We start from the raw sequence: 17,945 nt of genomic DNA on the forward strand, positions 1-17,945 counted from the left end.
AAATCCAGGCTGGTGGCCAAATAGCTCAAACATGAGGCAAGGTTTGGTTCAAATGCAACCTCAGGCTTACAATATCATGTAGATCTGCCCTTGGGTTCCTCCCTACTGGCTGCTCAGATATCACCTTCTCTCACTCCCTGACTGCTCCAAACATCTTCTCTAGTTAAGACACCAGAGATGATGATAAAGCTGGACGAGGCCTCCAGGGATGAAATTATTAACAGATGATTCAGAGAGGATTCCAATTCTCTGATATTTATGCTCCTGCCTATTACGCTTCTATAAAAAGCCCATGGATCGCATACATACATCTCACACGTGCGCTCAACAAGGAAGAGTCAGGCCTCTCACTGCACTCTGGCCAAAATTGCTGCCATTTCACAGGCACTGGGGATGGAATTCAATATATTGTTGCTCTTTGCTCTGTCTTCGCCAAATAATCAATTACGATTTAGCGAGGAACTAACCAACACACGCAGACACACACGTTTGTGTGTGTGCACCATAAAGGGAAGCCAAACAGGACTTTTCTTTCAGTTTGTTTCAGCTTATTACCCTGCCCCTCAGGACCTCTAACATATTTTTAGAAAGTATTGAATTCAAGCAAAGAACACAGGAGAAAAGCATGTCTGTGTGATTTCACCACCCCACTACTACCATGGTGGCATTTGACAGCATCTCTGCGTTTAAAGGCAGTTTTTTTGATAATCTTCTCGTTTTAAGGCTTATAAAATGATAATGTTAAATCCTCGGATGCACACATCCATCTTATTTTAGTCAGGGTACTGGTAGGGTTTTGATTTTTTTTGTTTTGAGGTGGAAAGGGAAAAAGAGACTGGTCTGGTTTTTCCTCTCTCATTTGAAGCTATATGTAGGTAGTTAATAATTTTTAACTGTGGAATCCATTCTTCAGAAAGCAGGAAATTGTTTTTCCACTGCCTCTATCGAGCAAAAAGGCTAAATATTTTCACAGAAACAGAATGGATGTGGTATCGGATTAGATCAATACAGGGCCTGCCGGTTACATGTCTGCAGAGGGAGGCAATGGAGACGGAAGAGTAAAGTTCCTATCCAAAACCAGTTTAACCTCGTGAGTTTTGAAGCAGGTCCTCAAAGGAGACATGACAGAGGCAGTTTAAAATACTGCTAGTGGAAAGAAAAGAAACAATGAAGATGAAAAATCAGGCTGGAGGAAGCGAAGCTGCGAGGATGACCCAGAGAATATATATAATCCCCCGTTACAACACCATCTACAAAGTAGGACTCCAGTTCTGCAAAGATGTGTGCTTGGGGAACAAAGCCTATGGAGACAGCTGGGCTGAACTGTCTCATTCTACCACCACCATGGACCTGGAAGTCTCTGTGCTGCTCCAGGACCCGGTGTGTCCTCCAGCACAGAGGGTTAGGTCTTCCCAGCATCTTGCCCAAGGGCAGTGAAGCGTTCATGCACGACCGTGCCTCTGGAAGCTCCTTGGCAATATTTCTGCTAGAAGGCAAGCAGATGCTACAGAACATTCATCAAGTAGTAGCAAGTCCAAGCAGAACTGGTCAGAATCAAGACATACAGAGAAGAAAGTGGAGGCACTGGGCTAGATTTCCAATTGAGGCACAAAATTGGACTTCGGGAAATTACTATGGAAGGCCTTGGGTAAATCAGATAACCTTTCCAGCTCTCTGAACATGCCTGAACGCAGTTTTTGTATCAATATGACTGTAAAGAAATCAACAGAGCTAAATTAATGATCCCATCTCACACCTGCAGACATATAGACTGCATTTTAAAGCATTTTTAGTCTGATAGCTTGTTTTGTTTCAAAACAAAAATAAACAATCTGTTTCAATCACTGATTTTGTTTGCACAGACTTGATGAAGTCAGTATCAAACCCAACAGTAGACCAAATTTTAAGCAGAATAAAACTCTCTTCCCATCATCTAAACATAGAAAATACAGCTGGACAAGACCACAAGAGTTCATCTAAAATATCCCCTCTGCCCCAAAATGGAATCAATTCTTCTCAAACCATTCCCTCACAGCTCCTGTGCCCAATCTACTGAACTGTGTGCAGTCACAGCCACGCACTTCCTCTCAGTCATGCAGTTACAGTGCCCACCAAAATGAATCCTTAGTCTCTGCTGGAATTCTGCTGCTATTAATACTTCAATTCCCCTAACAGAGTTTATTTTAAAAAAATTACATATGACGCAATGGCTCTGATTTTGTAAGTCCTCAAAGAACAAGCTTTGCTTTTGATAATCTCTATTTCAAGAAATGCTATAATTTCTTTTTAAACAGGATTTATTTTTTCCACATATTCTGTTACTGGTTTGGAATCTCAAAATGTATTTTAGCTCCTTGGGGAAAAGTTCTGGCTATCCATCTCTTAACTACTAATCTGTTTTTTCTGTTAAGACAGTTGAATCTCTCCTCCCTCAAACTTGTCAACTATACTGATGAGTCATTAATTGATTTTTTTTTTCCTCTTTTTTTTTTTTTGGAAACAACCACAGTAGGCTAAAATCAAGCGAGGAGCCTACTGAAGAATTCAATTAACTTCTGGCTTGTTTGGTAATAAATAGTGCAGTATTGTATTCTGCCACTCTTTATTCTTGTTCTAGGGTATGGAGATTGCCCAGATGTTTTGTCCTCCGTTTGCCTGGGGGCTGTGCAGTGCGCCTCTGCTCTCCTGACTCCAGTTAATCTACTGGCTGTCAGAGCTGTCACATGAATGGTGAATCATGGGCTCCCGCTGCAATCCTCGCAGCCCCTGGGGAAGTGCTCTGAGCAGACAGCTGCACAAACCCCCACCCAAGCAAAGTTTCTCCTGGACGAGGATTTTACAAATCAACTTTGAAATAATCGCAAAGCCTGACTGACAGGCCCCTGGTTTTTAAATAACCGAAATTTGTCAAAAACAAATTGGTTGTCTTTCAAACAGACACCCTGAGTCTTTTTTTTTTTTTCCCCTTCTCTTTCCTTTGCTGACTTTCCTGTTTCCAAACAACAGCTGGATCCATTTTCTTCTAAACAAACTTGAATTACAAAGGAATGTTGTTCTGCTATACTTAATAGATTTGCACATTTTTCCCTTTCTTCTTTAGTCTTTCCCAGTATAACATATAATCCTTTGCACCTGCAAAAGCTCCGCAGACTGCTGACTGCCAAGAATCCACCACGTGACCCTGCTTCCATGACCAGAGATCCTGTGTTTAAAGAGAAAGGAAAATAAAAAGTTATTAAATGTTTGAATCTATCTGATCCCCATGCGAGTTAACTCTGAGGATGGGAACTTAAGTGAAAAGCTATTTTTGTGGCATTTTTCAGTGATGTAATAAGTGATTTTTCCCAAGGAACTTGTGTACTTGAACAAGCAGATGGAGTGAGAAAGATGCCTGGAACTGAGAAGGGCTCGAAGCAAATTGCTTTCAGGGATTTCATATGTATGTATTTAAGCCTGCGGCCATGCAACTTTGCAAATATTTTGTGAATTTATTTTCTTTTTGGCAGATAAAACAGAGCAAAGCAAAACACTGAGCAGGGGAGCGGAATGCAAGAACCAATATCAGTTCAGCCCAGATATACCATTTAAAATGAACGGTCCCCAGCACAGAGAGACAGAAGTCCTGTTTGGCCCCCGACGTTTCTGAAACCAACCCTTCCCCTCACACTCCCGAAAAAACCCCATCGTTAAGAAATTACTCTTATCGCTCCCATTACATCCCAAAGCAGGTGTGTCTCTGTTTTTCACTTGGCGTCATTAGGGACCACACACCCTTCTCCTCTCCACTGCTCCCACACACCATGCTCCGCTCCATTTAAACACACACGTCTGAAAACACCACCAAGAACAGCGCTTTCTCAAAAACACGTATCGAGAACCACACCAAACAATTCGATAAGTCAGATCGGTATCAGCAGCAAAGGCCGAGGTGTGCTGGGATGGTATTTTTTATGCTGGATACGGTCACCTTGCTCTCTCCTCCTCCACCATGCTCCATCACCCCTTTCCCATCTCCTGAAAGGCTTAACAATGGAAGTTCTCTGGAGGACAGGCTTCTGGTTTATGATGTGAGGACCATCGCTGAGCAAAAACGGATGGGATCCATGACCCTTCTGAGGCCTACCATGGAGAAATTGGTAATTTTGTTTTATAGCTGTGGTGCTATCTCATTCTTTTTAAAGCCATATTACTTCCATACTATAAAATTTTCTGAAAAGTAATCCAATAGTTGCACGAGGCTGATATTGCTCGCGGGCTGCTGGTCCACAGTACAGCCACTTTCCACTGGGGCACGAGAACCCGCTTCCCTCCTTTGCTGACTCTTCGTTTAACACACTGTCCTTGTGACTCGCTTCTTCCAACTTGGCTGGTGGTTATATTCCAGTTGAATGTTTTAAAAATCAAACTGTTCGAGCAACAATGGCCAGCCACAGTGTTCTTTGGTATCCTGCCATAGCTGAATAGCTGACGCTCTGCTGTACGAAAGCACTAAAGGGATTTCTGTCTCTTTAATGCTAGCCATTCTTTTCCTGGTGTTTTCAGTATGGGCTTCTATTCTGCTGTCACCCACAGCAGAAACTGATTTTCATATTATAAATAAATAAATAGGGATTCATAATTCTTCAAACCCATTTGATGCTTTTCTGGAGAAACTTGGACACGCAGTTTTCTTGCCAGTCGGTTCTGCTGGATGAAGGACACACACCCCTTAAGACAAAGGGTGCTACGCTCCAAAGCATCTAGGTATCATCAAAGCCTAAATCCCACCTTCAAAACCTATTTTCAAAACACTTCAGGTGCTTAAGAAATCCCAAATTGAAAGTCAGGGTTTAGAAATCCAGCTGCTGGAGTCACTTGATAAAAACAGAATGACTGTATTTTTTTAATTAAATGTTCTCCAAATGTGTATAAATCTACAGCTAAACCCCAGAACTCAGAGCAGTAACTTCTATCATGCAAAAAGCACTATGGAATATCTGCCCAAGGACTCCAAGGAAAACCAGCACATTAATACAGATGTTCATGGCTTTGCCAGAAGCCCAGCCAATTCTCAGTCATGCTGGGGTTTTAGGATAACGGCATTGTCCAAAGAAGTAGGAAAAGGTCATTTTATTTGTTGGCATGTAGCTCTGAAATCTAGTTTCTGATAAAGCTTGGCTTCCCAGCACAGTTCTGCACAAAGAGCCTTTGCCAAGCAAGGCAAACGGGAATGAATTCCCATCCGTTATGCCTGCAAATTGACAACAGGTATTTGCAACAGTCATGCAATACGGAAAATTGTTTAGAAGGGTGGAGCCAGAACAGTTCAATCGAATTAAGGAAAAGGAGAATTGAGGCTGGAGAACAGGAAGAAAATTCCCCAACAGTGAGGTCTACCAAACAGCGGAGCCAGTCTCCCCAGGGAGGAGAGGAAAGCCCTCTCCTTTGAGTCATTTAAAAATAGACTGGGGAAGGCACTCAAGACTGTACTGTGGGGAATAACTGCATTGGCAAGGGCAGGATGAGATGACTTCACACATTTCTTTCCATCTCTGATTTCGGTGATTCACCCAGAGCTCCAAACCTGAACATGCAGAAGAGCAAGAGAGAAGCAAGGCATGAGGACATCATCCTGGAGGAAGCCGAGAGGAGCAAGTGTCACAGGGCCAAGAGGACTGGCAGGACTCTCGTCCAAATTCCTTCTAACCACACTCACACTGAGGGCCAAGCTGATGTGCTGAAGGTCACATGTGTTTTCTCTCATAGCCCACGGACGCACTAATTGACAGGGCTTTGCAGTAAGTTGGGCTTGTAAGCTCTTCAAAAACACTCGCCTTTGTGCTGCACTAAGCATGGTTTTAATGCTACCTATAGAGGGAAAAGCACAGAAGCTATCAGAGGCTTGTAGATATCGATAACAACATCATCACTGCAAAACCAGGGCCACATTCTTTATACATATATCCTCAAAACATTGACTTGGGACAGAATCACTGGTCATTTGCAGTGATACAGTGTCTAGATCACGCTCCACCATCCCAAATGCTGCACAAATTCAGAATAGCCTTCCCTCAGTCACTTCCACTCAGGGGGATAAAGAAGAGAGCTCAGGTGCTGCAGAAGATGGATGTCAGAGGCAGGCTCAGAGCCCGTGGGTCACTGCTCCCTGCTTGGAGCCTGCAAACAGGCAGAAGCGCCTGCAGAAGCCCTGCAATTATGCTGCTTTTCCTACACATGCTCTTTCAATATAAACCAGGAATTAGGAGCAACACAACGACAACAATTGGATCGGCCTGGTTTCCCCACCAACCACCACCAAATGGCTCCTACCTGCTCACACTGTGCTCCTCCTGCAGAAGGCAGCAGGAGATAACGAGACTTTTTCAGGGCAATACCCATTCCCACTAGCATTCAAAGCCTAGGAAAGCAAAATGACAAGGAGCACATGACATGAAAGCGGCCGCCATGCCAAGCCTGTGTCATGTGTATTCTATTAAGCTGACGGCTGAATAGAAGACTTTGTTTTCCACTTCAAAGGACCCCATCCCAATCTCTCGCTCTTCCCTTATGAATAACAAATTGGAAATAAATCTTCTGGCTGAAGTGCATGGAAACTCATACAATTGGGGCCCTCTGCAGCTTCCCAGCTCAATCACATGCTAATTTTTTTTGTAAACACTTTTATGTGATATATATGTAAATCTTGCTGTGCGTTGCTGCACCATATAAAGCAATACAACGGGTGTATCCTCAAGGGATGGGACACAGTGGGAAGCCTGAATGCAGATTTTCAATTATTCACAAGGATAATGTTCGTAGAGAGGGGTCAAGTTTTATATGCGGGCAGAGCTCTACTTTTCTTCCTAACAATCCCATTTCATATTGTCCCATAGGCCAGTGTCCTCTACTTCTCACCACAAACGTTATTGAGCTCTTTTTATACTGGGATTATAAAGACACCTCATTTTGCTGGGCAGAAGGTTTATTGGAAAAGTCACTCTTAGGATATACCAAAGGCCTTTCAATCTAAAAAAACCCAACCAAACAAAAAAGAAAATATTACCACCGCCTTTAAATATAAGGGGGAAGTATATGGTGCCCACAAACGTGGGCTTATCATGTGCTGAGCACACCTGGCCCCCAGATGGCCAACAACCTTTGACTAGTTCACACAACTCCTTACCTGTGCAGGCATGTCACCTTTGCCATATGCTTGTGGTAAAAGCTTGGGGCAGAGATCATCTGTCAGCTTTGTGCTCCCAACACAGTTGGGTCTTGGTCTATATTCAGGACTCTTAAGCTATGGTGATCCTGGGAAAGTGCAACACTCGCATCTCTCTCAAACCTGATGACCAGACCAACACCCCAAAACATTGCAGGAAGCATAGGAGAGAATGAGACATCTCTGCCTTGGCCTTGCTATTCTTCAGGTACCAAAAGGCAGGCACACATCATGGCATACACTAAACTGGAGGCCTGCAGCTGAGTAAATATTACAATTCACTGCAACGATAAGCATCTGTAGTGTTTCTACACACCCCTCTGTTCAAGGCAGCGTTCAGCTTCATGACAACACAGGGGAGAAAAATCTCTCTGAATCAATCAACGTGGATTCGTGTGCATGTGCAGTCCTGCAGACTGAGGAAAGAAAAGCAATTTTCACGCTTGCCTTTGCTATTGGGTATTTTACTTGCAACATGGCATTCTGCATGGCTGATCCTTACAGATGCATGGCACATTAGCTACAGGAGAAGCAAGAAATTCATAAGCTGATTGCAATTTCTATACATAAAGTCAGAAAGTATAGAGCCAAATGTCCTCCCCAGTGAATTTTTATGTGCATGTGTGCAGCATATGTGCAGTATATGTATATATTATCTTGCAGGAAACATGCAAACCCAAACATAGGAAAAATTCAATGATCTAAGATAACTGTTGACATAAATGTTGAGACTCCATTCGCACTAATGGAATTGTGCTGCTCACTTATGCCAGTACCAAACTTGGCCCTAGAATTAAACTCACCCAAATCCTAGATAAATTCAGAGAAAGAGAACAAAAGTTAGCTACATGCAACAGCATATTTTTCATGTTAAAAGCATTTCATTCTCTTTTTCTCTCCATATAATACTGCATTGATGTCTGTGACCCATTTGGATGTAAATCAAAATGGATGTGCTAAAAGCCTGGTTAAAGAAAATGTCTTCGAAACAGCGTTCCCATGGCAAGGCAGAACATAATATGCCAGCTACAGCCAGTTTCCATGGCACGAAGGGCCGTATATGTGTCTGGGGAGCACAACGGACTTCTGAAAAATCACTTTGAAGTTAGGATGGCTTTCCTTAAGCATCTGCACTGCTGCTACATGCTAATAAATCTGTGCTTCATGCGGGCTTGTGTGAATAAATTACGTGGAAGAATTACATGAGTCTTTTAAGGTTCTTCAGCAAGAAGCAAGTGTCCGAATCAAATGGTGTGTCCTTCACAATGATTACTTCTATACTCTGCCCACCGTCCCCAGATGTCACTGGCAACCTCAGCAACTTCTGGAGAACCGCTTGTGGTCTAGGCATGACCAAGAGCATCACAATCTGGCTCTGTATCTACAGACTGTGCGAGTCTGTTTTACTTCTGCCGAGTCTGTTTTACTTCTGCCGTTTCAAATGCTGCATTGATGACCCAAGACCATCTGACTTTCTCAAATGTGTCTGCACTGCTCTGAGCAAGGATTGCATTTGTTTCTTTCTCTTTGGTGCAGATGGCGTACAGCATTCCTTCGACTGTGCTTCAAGGCTGTGTGAATGACACTTATTGTGACACTAATAAAGCAGGGCTGTTTGCTGAACAGCTGTTGGGTACATTGTTCTTTTGTGAGAAAAATGCAGCCGTTATGCTAATGGCATGCACACGTCGCATTGGCTGCAAGTTACATCACGCCTTGAAACACCGCCATGGAAATCTCTTTTCCTGATACAGCACCTAAGCAAATGGCAGACACGTTAGTGTTATTTAACGATTAGGACTTAATCCCTAAATCAGCCCGATCGTTACTCAAAGAGGGAGCAAGGTATGGTAGAACACTTACTACACTGCCTGCAAGGAAATGGGTTTAAAGGTGGGCCTGGGTTTCATTTACTCTTGACTCATATGCAGCTGAGCACAGCAGAAAAGAAATACTAGACTGCTTCTCCAAGAAAATAGGAAAGCTGTCACCTACCTATAGAGCAGGGAAAGCCATTTTAGGCCCAGTTTGGTTACATTCCTCTATTTTCTACTTACCCTGTTAAACAGCAACAGATTTGATTGTAAATTTTAGGAGGGAAATAGCATGTGGTTTATTGTTTCAATGGTGGAGTTATAAACACGTGTTACTGCTGAGAACCCCAGCTGCCTGGGCAGAAGCATTCAGTAAACTTTTCGTTCTTATTAACTTTAAAAATCAGGTGCAATGAGCTCCAACCAAGATTAGAGTCCTCAGCCTTCATGGAAACCCACCAAGCAGTCTTTGCACAGCATGCTTCAAGGTATAGCTCCAAGGTATATCTGCATTGAGAACTACAAGCAAGACTGATCCCACCCTCAAACCAGACTTGCTCATATCCTATGTGGCCTATACCAGCCCCGAGCAGCTGAGCTTTCTGGAGAGGGGAACCAGCAGAACCAAGCAAACGCGTACACGTGCCAATGCCTTCATATAGATCTATAGTCCAGTCACCAGCAGATTTCCCAAGTGCTGTTCCTCTCCATACAAGTGCCTTGTGCCTGGCGTGGCAGCTGAACCTGGACAGAAAGCAAGGGACCTACAGAAGTGTAAGTCCAACCCCAGCTGTGCTCTCGATGAAGTGGGCAGAAACCAGTTTAGGAACAACATGGGGAACTTCTGTTCTGACCCAGCCAACCTGAGCTATTGCTCAGCCTCACAGGGGAATGGCCGGATTCTCCCCATTCTTTTTACTGTGAGGCCCCACTTATTTCACAGGGTGGAAATGTGCCTGTGTGTACTCTTCAAACCATTCTCTTCTCCCGAAGCCACCAAAGCATTCCTCTGTTTGTTCAGCATCTTACACCACTATCACATGCCACCATAGTCATTTCAAAATCCCACAAGAGAGACCTGCCCATGTAGCTCGGCCCCCTTTCTCTAGTGATTGTCTCTGAAGGTCCAACCAAACACTTCTCCCCAAGTAAAACACTTGTTAATTTGTGAGACTTACAGATTTGATTAAATCATTTTATTGCTAAAGCCAGTGATACAAAAACCACATGGGCTTACTACAGCTACAGAAAGTCTAAGAGCTCTAAGTTTTGCCCAGCACTGAGACAAAGAGGGAAATCCTAGTCCCATCGAGTGCCAGAAGAGCCAGAACATCACCTTGAGCATGGTCAGTCCAAGATTTTTATCTTTCTTTGCAGGTCCTGGGCCAGTGGAGCAGCGCAGTCTGTGCCAGCCCTCCCAGAGAGGCTGCGTGTGCAAGAGTAGGACCCACTGGCACACATGGTCTGCAGGGTGAAGCCAAACTGACCCTGATGTTATAAAGTCTTAGCAACATCCACATGTCTCATCTCAGAATCGAGCGTGTATAATGAAAAAGACAAAAGATTCCCAGGATAGTAGGTTTGTTTCTTCTCCTTAAAAAACTACCCAACCAAACAAAAAAACCTCTGTATTTTTCAAGTCTACTTATTTGAAACCTGTGCCTTCCTGTCCTGCCTGTTCCTTCCCTTCTCACTGGCTACTAGACCCTTTTCTGCAGACATACAATACATTTGGTCTATAAAGAGAGCATTCTCCACGTACAGCTGCGTTGGAGTAACTCTCAGAGGCTCTGAAGTGCAGCCAACATGCAGAAATATAAAACCCAAGAGGACTGAGTCTTGCTTCACCTGAGACGGGTTTATCTTACGCACAGCGTTGTTCTCTGAGGGAGCTGACCGTTTCCACTCAGACATAAGAAGCAGGCATTTTTGACAAGATGTTTCTGGACTCAAACCTAACCAGAGGCTCTTGATTTTGTGATGTGGGTTGTTTTTTTTTTTTAAACTTCACTTTGTTGAAAAAAACCTGATGCAGAAATTAAAGTTGTTGGGTTTTTTTTCCTCAGTTAAGTCTAAAATAGAAAAATTATGGATTAAAACACAACACGAAACAAATGATAAATCATTTATGTGCTCTTGGTAGGTACTTAGATATGATGATTAGAAGTGCTTGATAAAACACCTGAACAGAGCAGAACAGAAGATCACACAGAAGGGGTGAACTCCACAGTGCTACAGTCCTCCGGCTGGAGATCACACCCCTGGCAGCAGGGTGAAAGCGAGGGAGCTGCCCCAGACTCCCTGTAACCCACCACAATTTCATGCCAAATACACAGACCCTGTAATCTGAAATTCCCACAATGAAGAACACATATATAGTATTTCCAAAGCAAGTTACAGAGGCACCCTGGAAATTCCAGGGCAGCATACAAGGGGGACTGTATCTTACAACATTATTCCACAACTTGAACTAATACAGAAGGCAGTGTGCTCAGCTGGCATGTGGGAAGCACACCACAACTATGTTCTGCTGCCTTTCTTCATGGCCAGCTGGCTTTGAGATGGGATCAGCCCCACCTAAAGAAACCTAAACCTGATCAAACTGCCACAGTGGTAATCAGCCATGGTGCTCCTCCAAGGGTTGGTATAGCAGAGAGTGAATAAAATTTGAAATGTCCTTTCTTTTCCTGAGCTCTGAGAAGCCTTCAAAATTGTTTCAGCTGTAAGGCTAGGGCTAAAAAGACAGAAGTACTACACTAACTCATGCTAGTAGAGAAAACAATATCTGTCCTGAAATCCGATACATCATAGCACAGTTTCCTTCTCCCCTTTCGTTTGTATCAACAATCTGTGCCTAAATCAAAATATGGAAAAACGCAGAATTGGAAAGGGAGGGGACATTAAGCATGAAATATTAAGCATGCGCACATTCAAAAAAAAAAAAAGAGCTTTCTTTTTTATTAAAATCACCATCATTTCTTTATTATTGTTTCTTGAGTCATTGTGATCTAAGAAATTAGTCTGTTGACTGTTTCTAAATTATGTGTTCACCTGAGTAACTGGAAATAAAGGCAGTATTTGAAGCAGTGTCTATTCCTTGCTAATCTCTGCAATACCCCCTTTTTCAGCACACACAGTCTAAGTAACTTTAATCTATACGATATTCTCTCTTCTAACTTAGTTTAGTGCATGATACTCAAATTTACTCACACACAGGACAGGACAGCTGGTCTACATTCACAGACAGAAGAAAACTGTGCATGTAAACTATGTGACTAAAGCCTGCTGGAAGCATAAAGAAAAACCACAGCAGCTTGGAGCAAAGCAGAGAGCGAAAACGGGATTTAGAAATACCTGATTTGCTGCCTATGACAAGCCTTTATCAGGCTTCTTTAGGCTTAACACCCTGCTGCTGGCTTCAGCCAGTGCATATGTGAAGGAACAGGAAACTCTTCTTCCCTGTGTCTCACTAGCTGTCCTTTACAGTGGAAAGATATTTTTCCTCATTTTTATGGTGATTAGCTTGTTCAGGGAATTAAAAAACAGCCTATCATCCATCAATTCATGTAACTTTGTACTAATGGTTTTAAAAATGACACAGCCACAGCGCTTGTTCTGTTCTCTGTGAGATGATCCACACACAACTGCTCCCGCATTTACTTTGTCAAGTAATCCCATCAATACAGTGCGGAAAGTCCCTCAGACATTATCCAACCAACAGCTTGGTAAATTCTGCTGTGTTCAGGCTGCACACCATTTGGGTCTTCTCCTTTGCACTCCTACCTTTTAATCAAGGTCTCTTCATGCACCGTGAAAAGCCCTAGCCTGGGCCTATCCTATTGATGCTACTGGCCACATCCAGCCTGTTGATGGGACCATTATGGTTTTTCTCCTTTGTTGCACTGTCAGGGTAATTTTTTTTTTTTAAGAGCTTCATTCGGATAAACAAAACATATTTTGCTTTCACTGCCTGGCTTTGATGTGACAAACCTTGAGCTCTCTACACGTGCTGAGCCAAAGTGACTGGAGCATGCAAGACTGATTTTTGCCATTTTCCACTCTTGATACCACGGTCAGAAGAATATATTGCAACTGGTCCGTGGAACAAACTAACCTAGTTTTGTTTCTCTTCAGATCTGCATTGACCTCTTAAGATTAAACATGATGTCTCATCCTAAGTGACTCACTCCTGTAGCTAGCTAAAGTCAAACCGTCTTCTTTAAAGCCTGCAATCTAAACAATACATTTTATTGTCACAGCTACATGGACATTAGTTAAAACAACTTTACGTTTTGAGAACAGCTACATGATGTTGCTGGTTTACGTGGTTTTGGCAAGAACACTGCACGTTTTCTTTTTAAGCACTGCTACCTCTTGCTCCCAAACACGGCTTCTGCACTAACAATTAGCAGGTCAGGCCAGTATTGCTGCTGAAGAGTTTACAGAAAGCCATTCCTAGACACTGGAAGTGAGACGGATTCCTAATAAGGCAGCCAAAGCTACCCTGTGTAATGGGATGATACCCAGACACCGCGTCAGATCAAGCTCATGAAGTTCCTACGGATTCTTCTGCAAAACACAGCTCAGTTCTGTGAAAGCTCTTGATGTATTTCACTCTCCTCCTGCCTGTGGACTCCACTTTATATTTGACTCCCTGAAGCCTCTAGATGCAAACGTTCACACTGTGGGCTTGTCCTTCCAGAATAACCCAAGCTACTGACACACAGTGACAGGACAAGCTATTGTCCCAATCAAGCACACAAGGACCCAGGAGAACATAAGAACACATTCCCTCAGTAGAAGCACCAAGGGGCAAGGAAGATCATCACCAGTACCCATCCTTCCCAGTACCTCAGCCCAGTTTGGGTCTCAGTGCCAAGCTTTCTCTGAAGTCCAGCACCCTTAACAAGAAGAAAATTAACCTCTCTCCAGCTCCTCTCTTGTAAATATTCTATTTTGCTACAATGCTTTTAACAATCTGCAATAATTTTCTGTGCTTCCAAGCTAGGGTCTCAAAGCACCTGAGAAACCCTGACTTTCCTTCATCTTTTGCAGTGAGTTATAGGAAAAAATAGAGGGACAGAGACAACTTTACTTCGAATCAAACTCTGCTGAATAATCTAGACTCTGCCCATGATAAACAAAGCAACCCGCGGGTGGGAGAAGAGGACATCATTCTGAAAGACTGCATCATTAAAATATCATCCAACTGACACCTTCTTTAAGTGACCTTTGAAAGAGCGTATAGGATTGCCAGCGATGCACTGAGTCTCTCTCTGTCTGCAAATCCAGGCTCAACCGGTTTTCTCTGTATCATTTGCAATTGCATGTTACCTTGAGTGAAACGCTAAAAAAAAAAAAAAAAAAGAACCACAACACAAGATGGCTCCCACTTTAATCAGTAAAAACAGCTAGGGTAGCAGATAAGACTTCTGGCATGCTGGGGGGTAAAATTTAGACTGCATGCCACGTATCAGTGGTTAGATGTTCCCTGTTATTTTTCAGATATTCAGGCAAACGATGCTCACATGCACAGGTAGGTTGGTCCATGCTTCCTGATTCTTGGATGTGCCCATAATTGTGATAACCAAGTCAGATAAGTTACCGTGGAAAGGCTTTGCGAAATGTCTAACTTATATTTGTATCATTAAAGAGGACTTACCTTTAAGGACTCCCAGAGGGGAAATTGTACCAGTGAGAAAGGAATCTGGAGAGGTGGGAAAAGAAAAAAAAAAAACAAATAAGAACATAATGTTACAAAAACAAATTAGGTTGGCATGTTCCTCAACTGGCCAAATTAGGAACAGTTATTGTTCACTCAGTGAACTGCAGCTTACTACATTTACAAATCTTTAAGGACACTTTATATATGCTGCCATTAAATGACTGGTTTCACTAAAGCAGTTTTACTTTGTTTATCACATTCCCTGCTGAGAGGTTAATGTATTGTTACCAGGGTGGCCTAGAAGAGCAATACGCAGTATGATCTAGTGTAGGGACATTCTTGGCTTGATGCTCGGCCAAGAAACCCATAAGGATGGTTCAAGAAACACACTCCAGCCTGGCAAATAAAACATCTTCAGCAATACACACCGTCACAAATGCTGAGTTGAAAACAGTTGTGCTCCAACCAGGGCTTTGCAGTTTGGGCACCAGCTGCAAAGAGAAACTTTTCGGAACATCTCCTGGTGATCTCACATTAACCACCTCCCTAGAGAACTAAAAGCAGGTTCTGAGGAGCTACCACAACCCAGCCAAAACCCAAGGGAGATGTTTGGTGGTTCTCCTCTCAACACCTATAACGAGAGGTTCTTCTGTCCAACAACAGCCTGTATCTATTCCTAGGCTCATTCCAGCTGCCATGTGTCCTCAGCAGTGCCTGTGCATTTCCAGCTTCTTTACAGATTTTGCGCTGATAAATGCCTACTTAACACATGGAAAAAAACAAACACACATACGACTCCATCAGCTCTGTAGGCTGTGCAGGGATAACGTGCAGTAAGTCAGTTTTCACCGTTAACAGCGATTCTTTACAACAAGAAACATCACTTTTCCAAGGTTATGCCTTCCTTTACAGTTTCTTCCTCCTCCAATCTCTCCAGTAAGTTCTTCTGGCACTTCCTCCTCCTCCACCACTCTGACAAGCACTGTCCAATATCCTTCACCACTCTGACAAGCACTGTCCAATATCTACCTCTGGTACCAACCCTGCCTTTGCTGTCTCCAGCCTGAGTATCTATCTCAAGACCCCTGGGAGGAAGGAGTCATAGAGTCATAGAATGGCACAGGCTGGAAGGGACCTTAAAGATCATCTAATCCAACCTCCCTGTCATGGGCAGGGACGCCTCTCAAATAGATCAGACTACTCAAGGCTCCATCCAACCTGGCCTTGAACACCTCCAGGGAGGGGGCATCCACAACCTCTCTGGGCAATCTATTCCAAAATCTCACCACCCTCGTATTGAAAGAGTCCCTAAGAAAATACGAGCCCGTGCCAGAATTGCCATACAGCTGTAGCTGCAGGTCTGCTTTTCCCCTTCCTAAATGCTTCTACAGTTGTTTCCTCCACTTCAAAAGCCAGTCAGCCTCAGTTTCCAATCTTCTTCCAAGTATCTATTTTTTTCTCCTACACTTATCTTCCTTTCCCAAGCATGATGCAAGCCAGATTATTTTTCCCCCTCATGTAGGCTGATTTTGCGGTTTGTGCATCATTTTATTAGTCTCGGAAAGCACTTACGCACCTTTTGCCATGAAAAGTAGTACACACTCAAAATGGATCACACAACTAATACATAAATCTTCGCTCTTTGTAACACAAGTAATGTCAGGTTAAAAACATTCACTACAGAGATATGAACAGCTTATTAAATCCAAAGTCAAGCTACACAAAGGAATCTGGAATGATACATCCATTCAACATCACAAGAGTTAAAGAGTATTGTCTGCTTCACTGTGTTGCAACTAATGATTAATAAATGAGTCTATTAAGTTAATCGGCCAGGCAAAACTAAGCTTGACAGACACCTGCCACAGAAAATTTGTTATCTATTCAGGCAGGAAATGGCAGTGAGAAGAAATCAATGTCACTGCTGTACATTGAGCTGACAAACTGAAATCTCAGAGGAAGTTTGTCATCTTAAACAACGAGCAATATCCCTGGTGGCATCTCAGAGCTCCACAATAAAGGTCAGACGTGGCTCTTATTTATCAGAGGTTTGAAAGTTTAGCGTAGCAATTAAATTTTGTTTTTAATACTGGGTGAAAAAGTCCAGCTATTTGACAGTAATGTGTGGTAATATATTTATGAGAAGATATATACATCCACATGCTGCTGCATCATTGTTGAATTGGAGTTAAATGGCATAATTTCTTTGCAATGTAAAATGAAAAGCAACATAACCTTCTACTATCTAGGCCAAAAAAGAGAGGAAAAAAAGAAACAATACCCACTACATTTGCTTCAAATTTGTTAAAAGAGAGAAAAGGAAACGCTCTGTATCCAGCTGTAGACCAAACAAAACAAGCTTTCAAATACAGTCTCCAAGTTCTGCTTTTTTATACGCGCAAATGAGTGGTAAAATTATGCAGCTGTTAATAAGACAACAAGGGAAGCTTTTGACATAAACCCCTTTTTATCTCCTAGCTAGAAGCAATTCAAAGAGGAAATTTGTTCACAACTACTGTTTGATTTTCAGCATTATCAGTGTTTGCTTTCCGTGCACCGCGCAGTGGGGACCAGACCTGGAACCTGGATGGGGGTTCTGGGTTTCACTTTTCGCCGCGAGACGCTGTGGTGCAGAGGCTGCCACAGCGCCGGGGGAGATTTCGGATGTCTCTGTGGGATCTGCACAGCCACTGGGCTCCCTCCTCTCTCAGACACTTGAAGGACAAGGGCCTGAAACATTTGTAAGTCACACTTTAATAGCATTTGAAAACTTGCAAAACATCCAACCAACCAAACTAGGAAGCACCACCAACGAAACCAAGCAGAGCAGCACCTTTGCCTGCACTAAGATGATGCTAATGAGATGCCCTCCATTTCTTACAGTCGTCCATTGAAGCCTGTTTAAAAACATCCTGACTTAAAAGCAAAACCCACACAAGCAATTTCATGGGTACTGGAATGAAAGGGAGTCTGGCTTCCTGTGGACTTGGCTTTTGTCATCAGATTCTCTAAAGCCAAATAATTTCCAAGCCGAGTTGAGTGATCTTCCTGTGAGAGGGACCTCCATCACATTTCCTCTTGACATCTACTCCACAGCCCCTGTCGAAAGTTCTGTTCCCATTGCAAGCCTTCCCTCAAACCCCTTAATCACCTTTATTCTCTCCTCACACACATATTTTCAAGAAAATGATAGGAACTTCTATTTATCTTTGCAGCCTCTGCCTTTCCGCCACATTTCCGTGGCCAACATGTCCAAGGGCTGAGC

At 43.0% G+C, this 17,945-nt stretch overlaps 1 protein-coding gene across 1 annotated transcript in view; it reads right to left on the reverse strand.

The window, feature by feature from the left end:
• The window catches only part of SLC25A26 (solute carrier family 25 member 26), an 88,194-nt gene that overhangs the window by 11,454 nt on the left and 58,795 nt on the right, over positions 1–17,945 (reverse strand). The window contains exons 6-7 of the mRNA XM_086619005.1: positions 14,678–14,722; positions 3,133–3,202 (exon numbers count right to left, since the gene is read on the reverse strand). Of these exons, the coding sequence (XP_086475131.1) occupies positions 3,133–3,202; positions 14,678–14,722 (115 nt within the window). The remainder of the gene's footprint in view (positions 1–3,132; positions 3,203–14,677; positions 14,723–17,945) is intronic.

The sequence above is a fragment of the Tauraco erythrolophus genome, chromosome 12, assembly GCF_009769465.1.
Source record: "Tauraco erythrolophus isolate bTauEry1 chromosome 12, bTauEry1.pri, whole genome shotgun sequence".
Taxonomy (NCBI): domain Eukaryota; kingdom Metazoa; phylum Chordata; class Aves; order Musophagiformes; family Musophagidae; genus Tauraco; species Tauraco erythrolophus.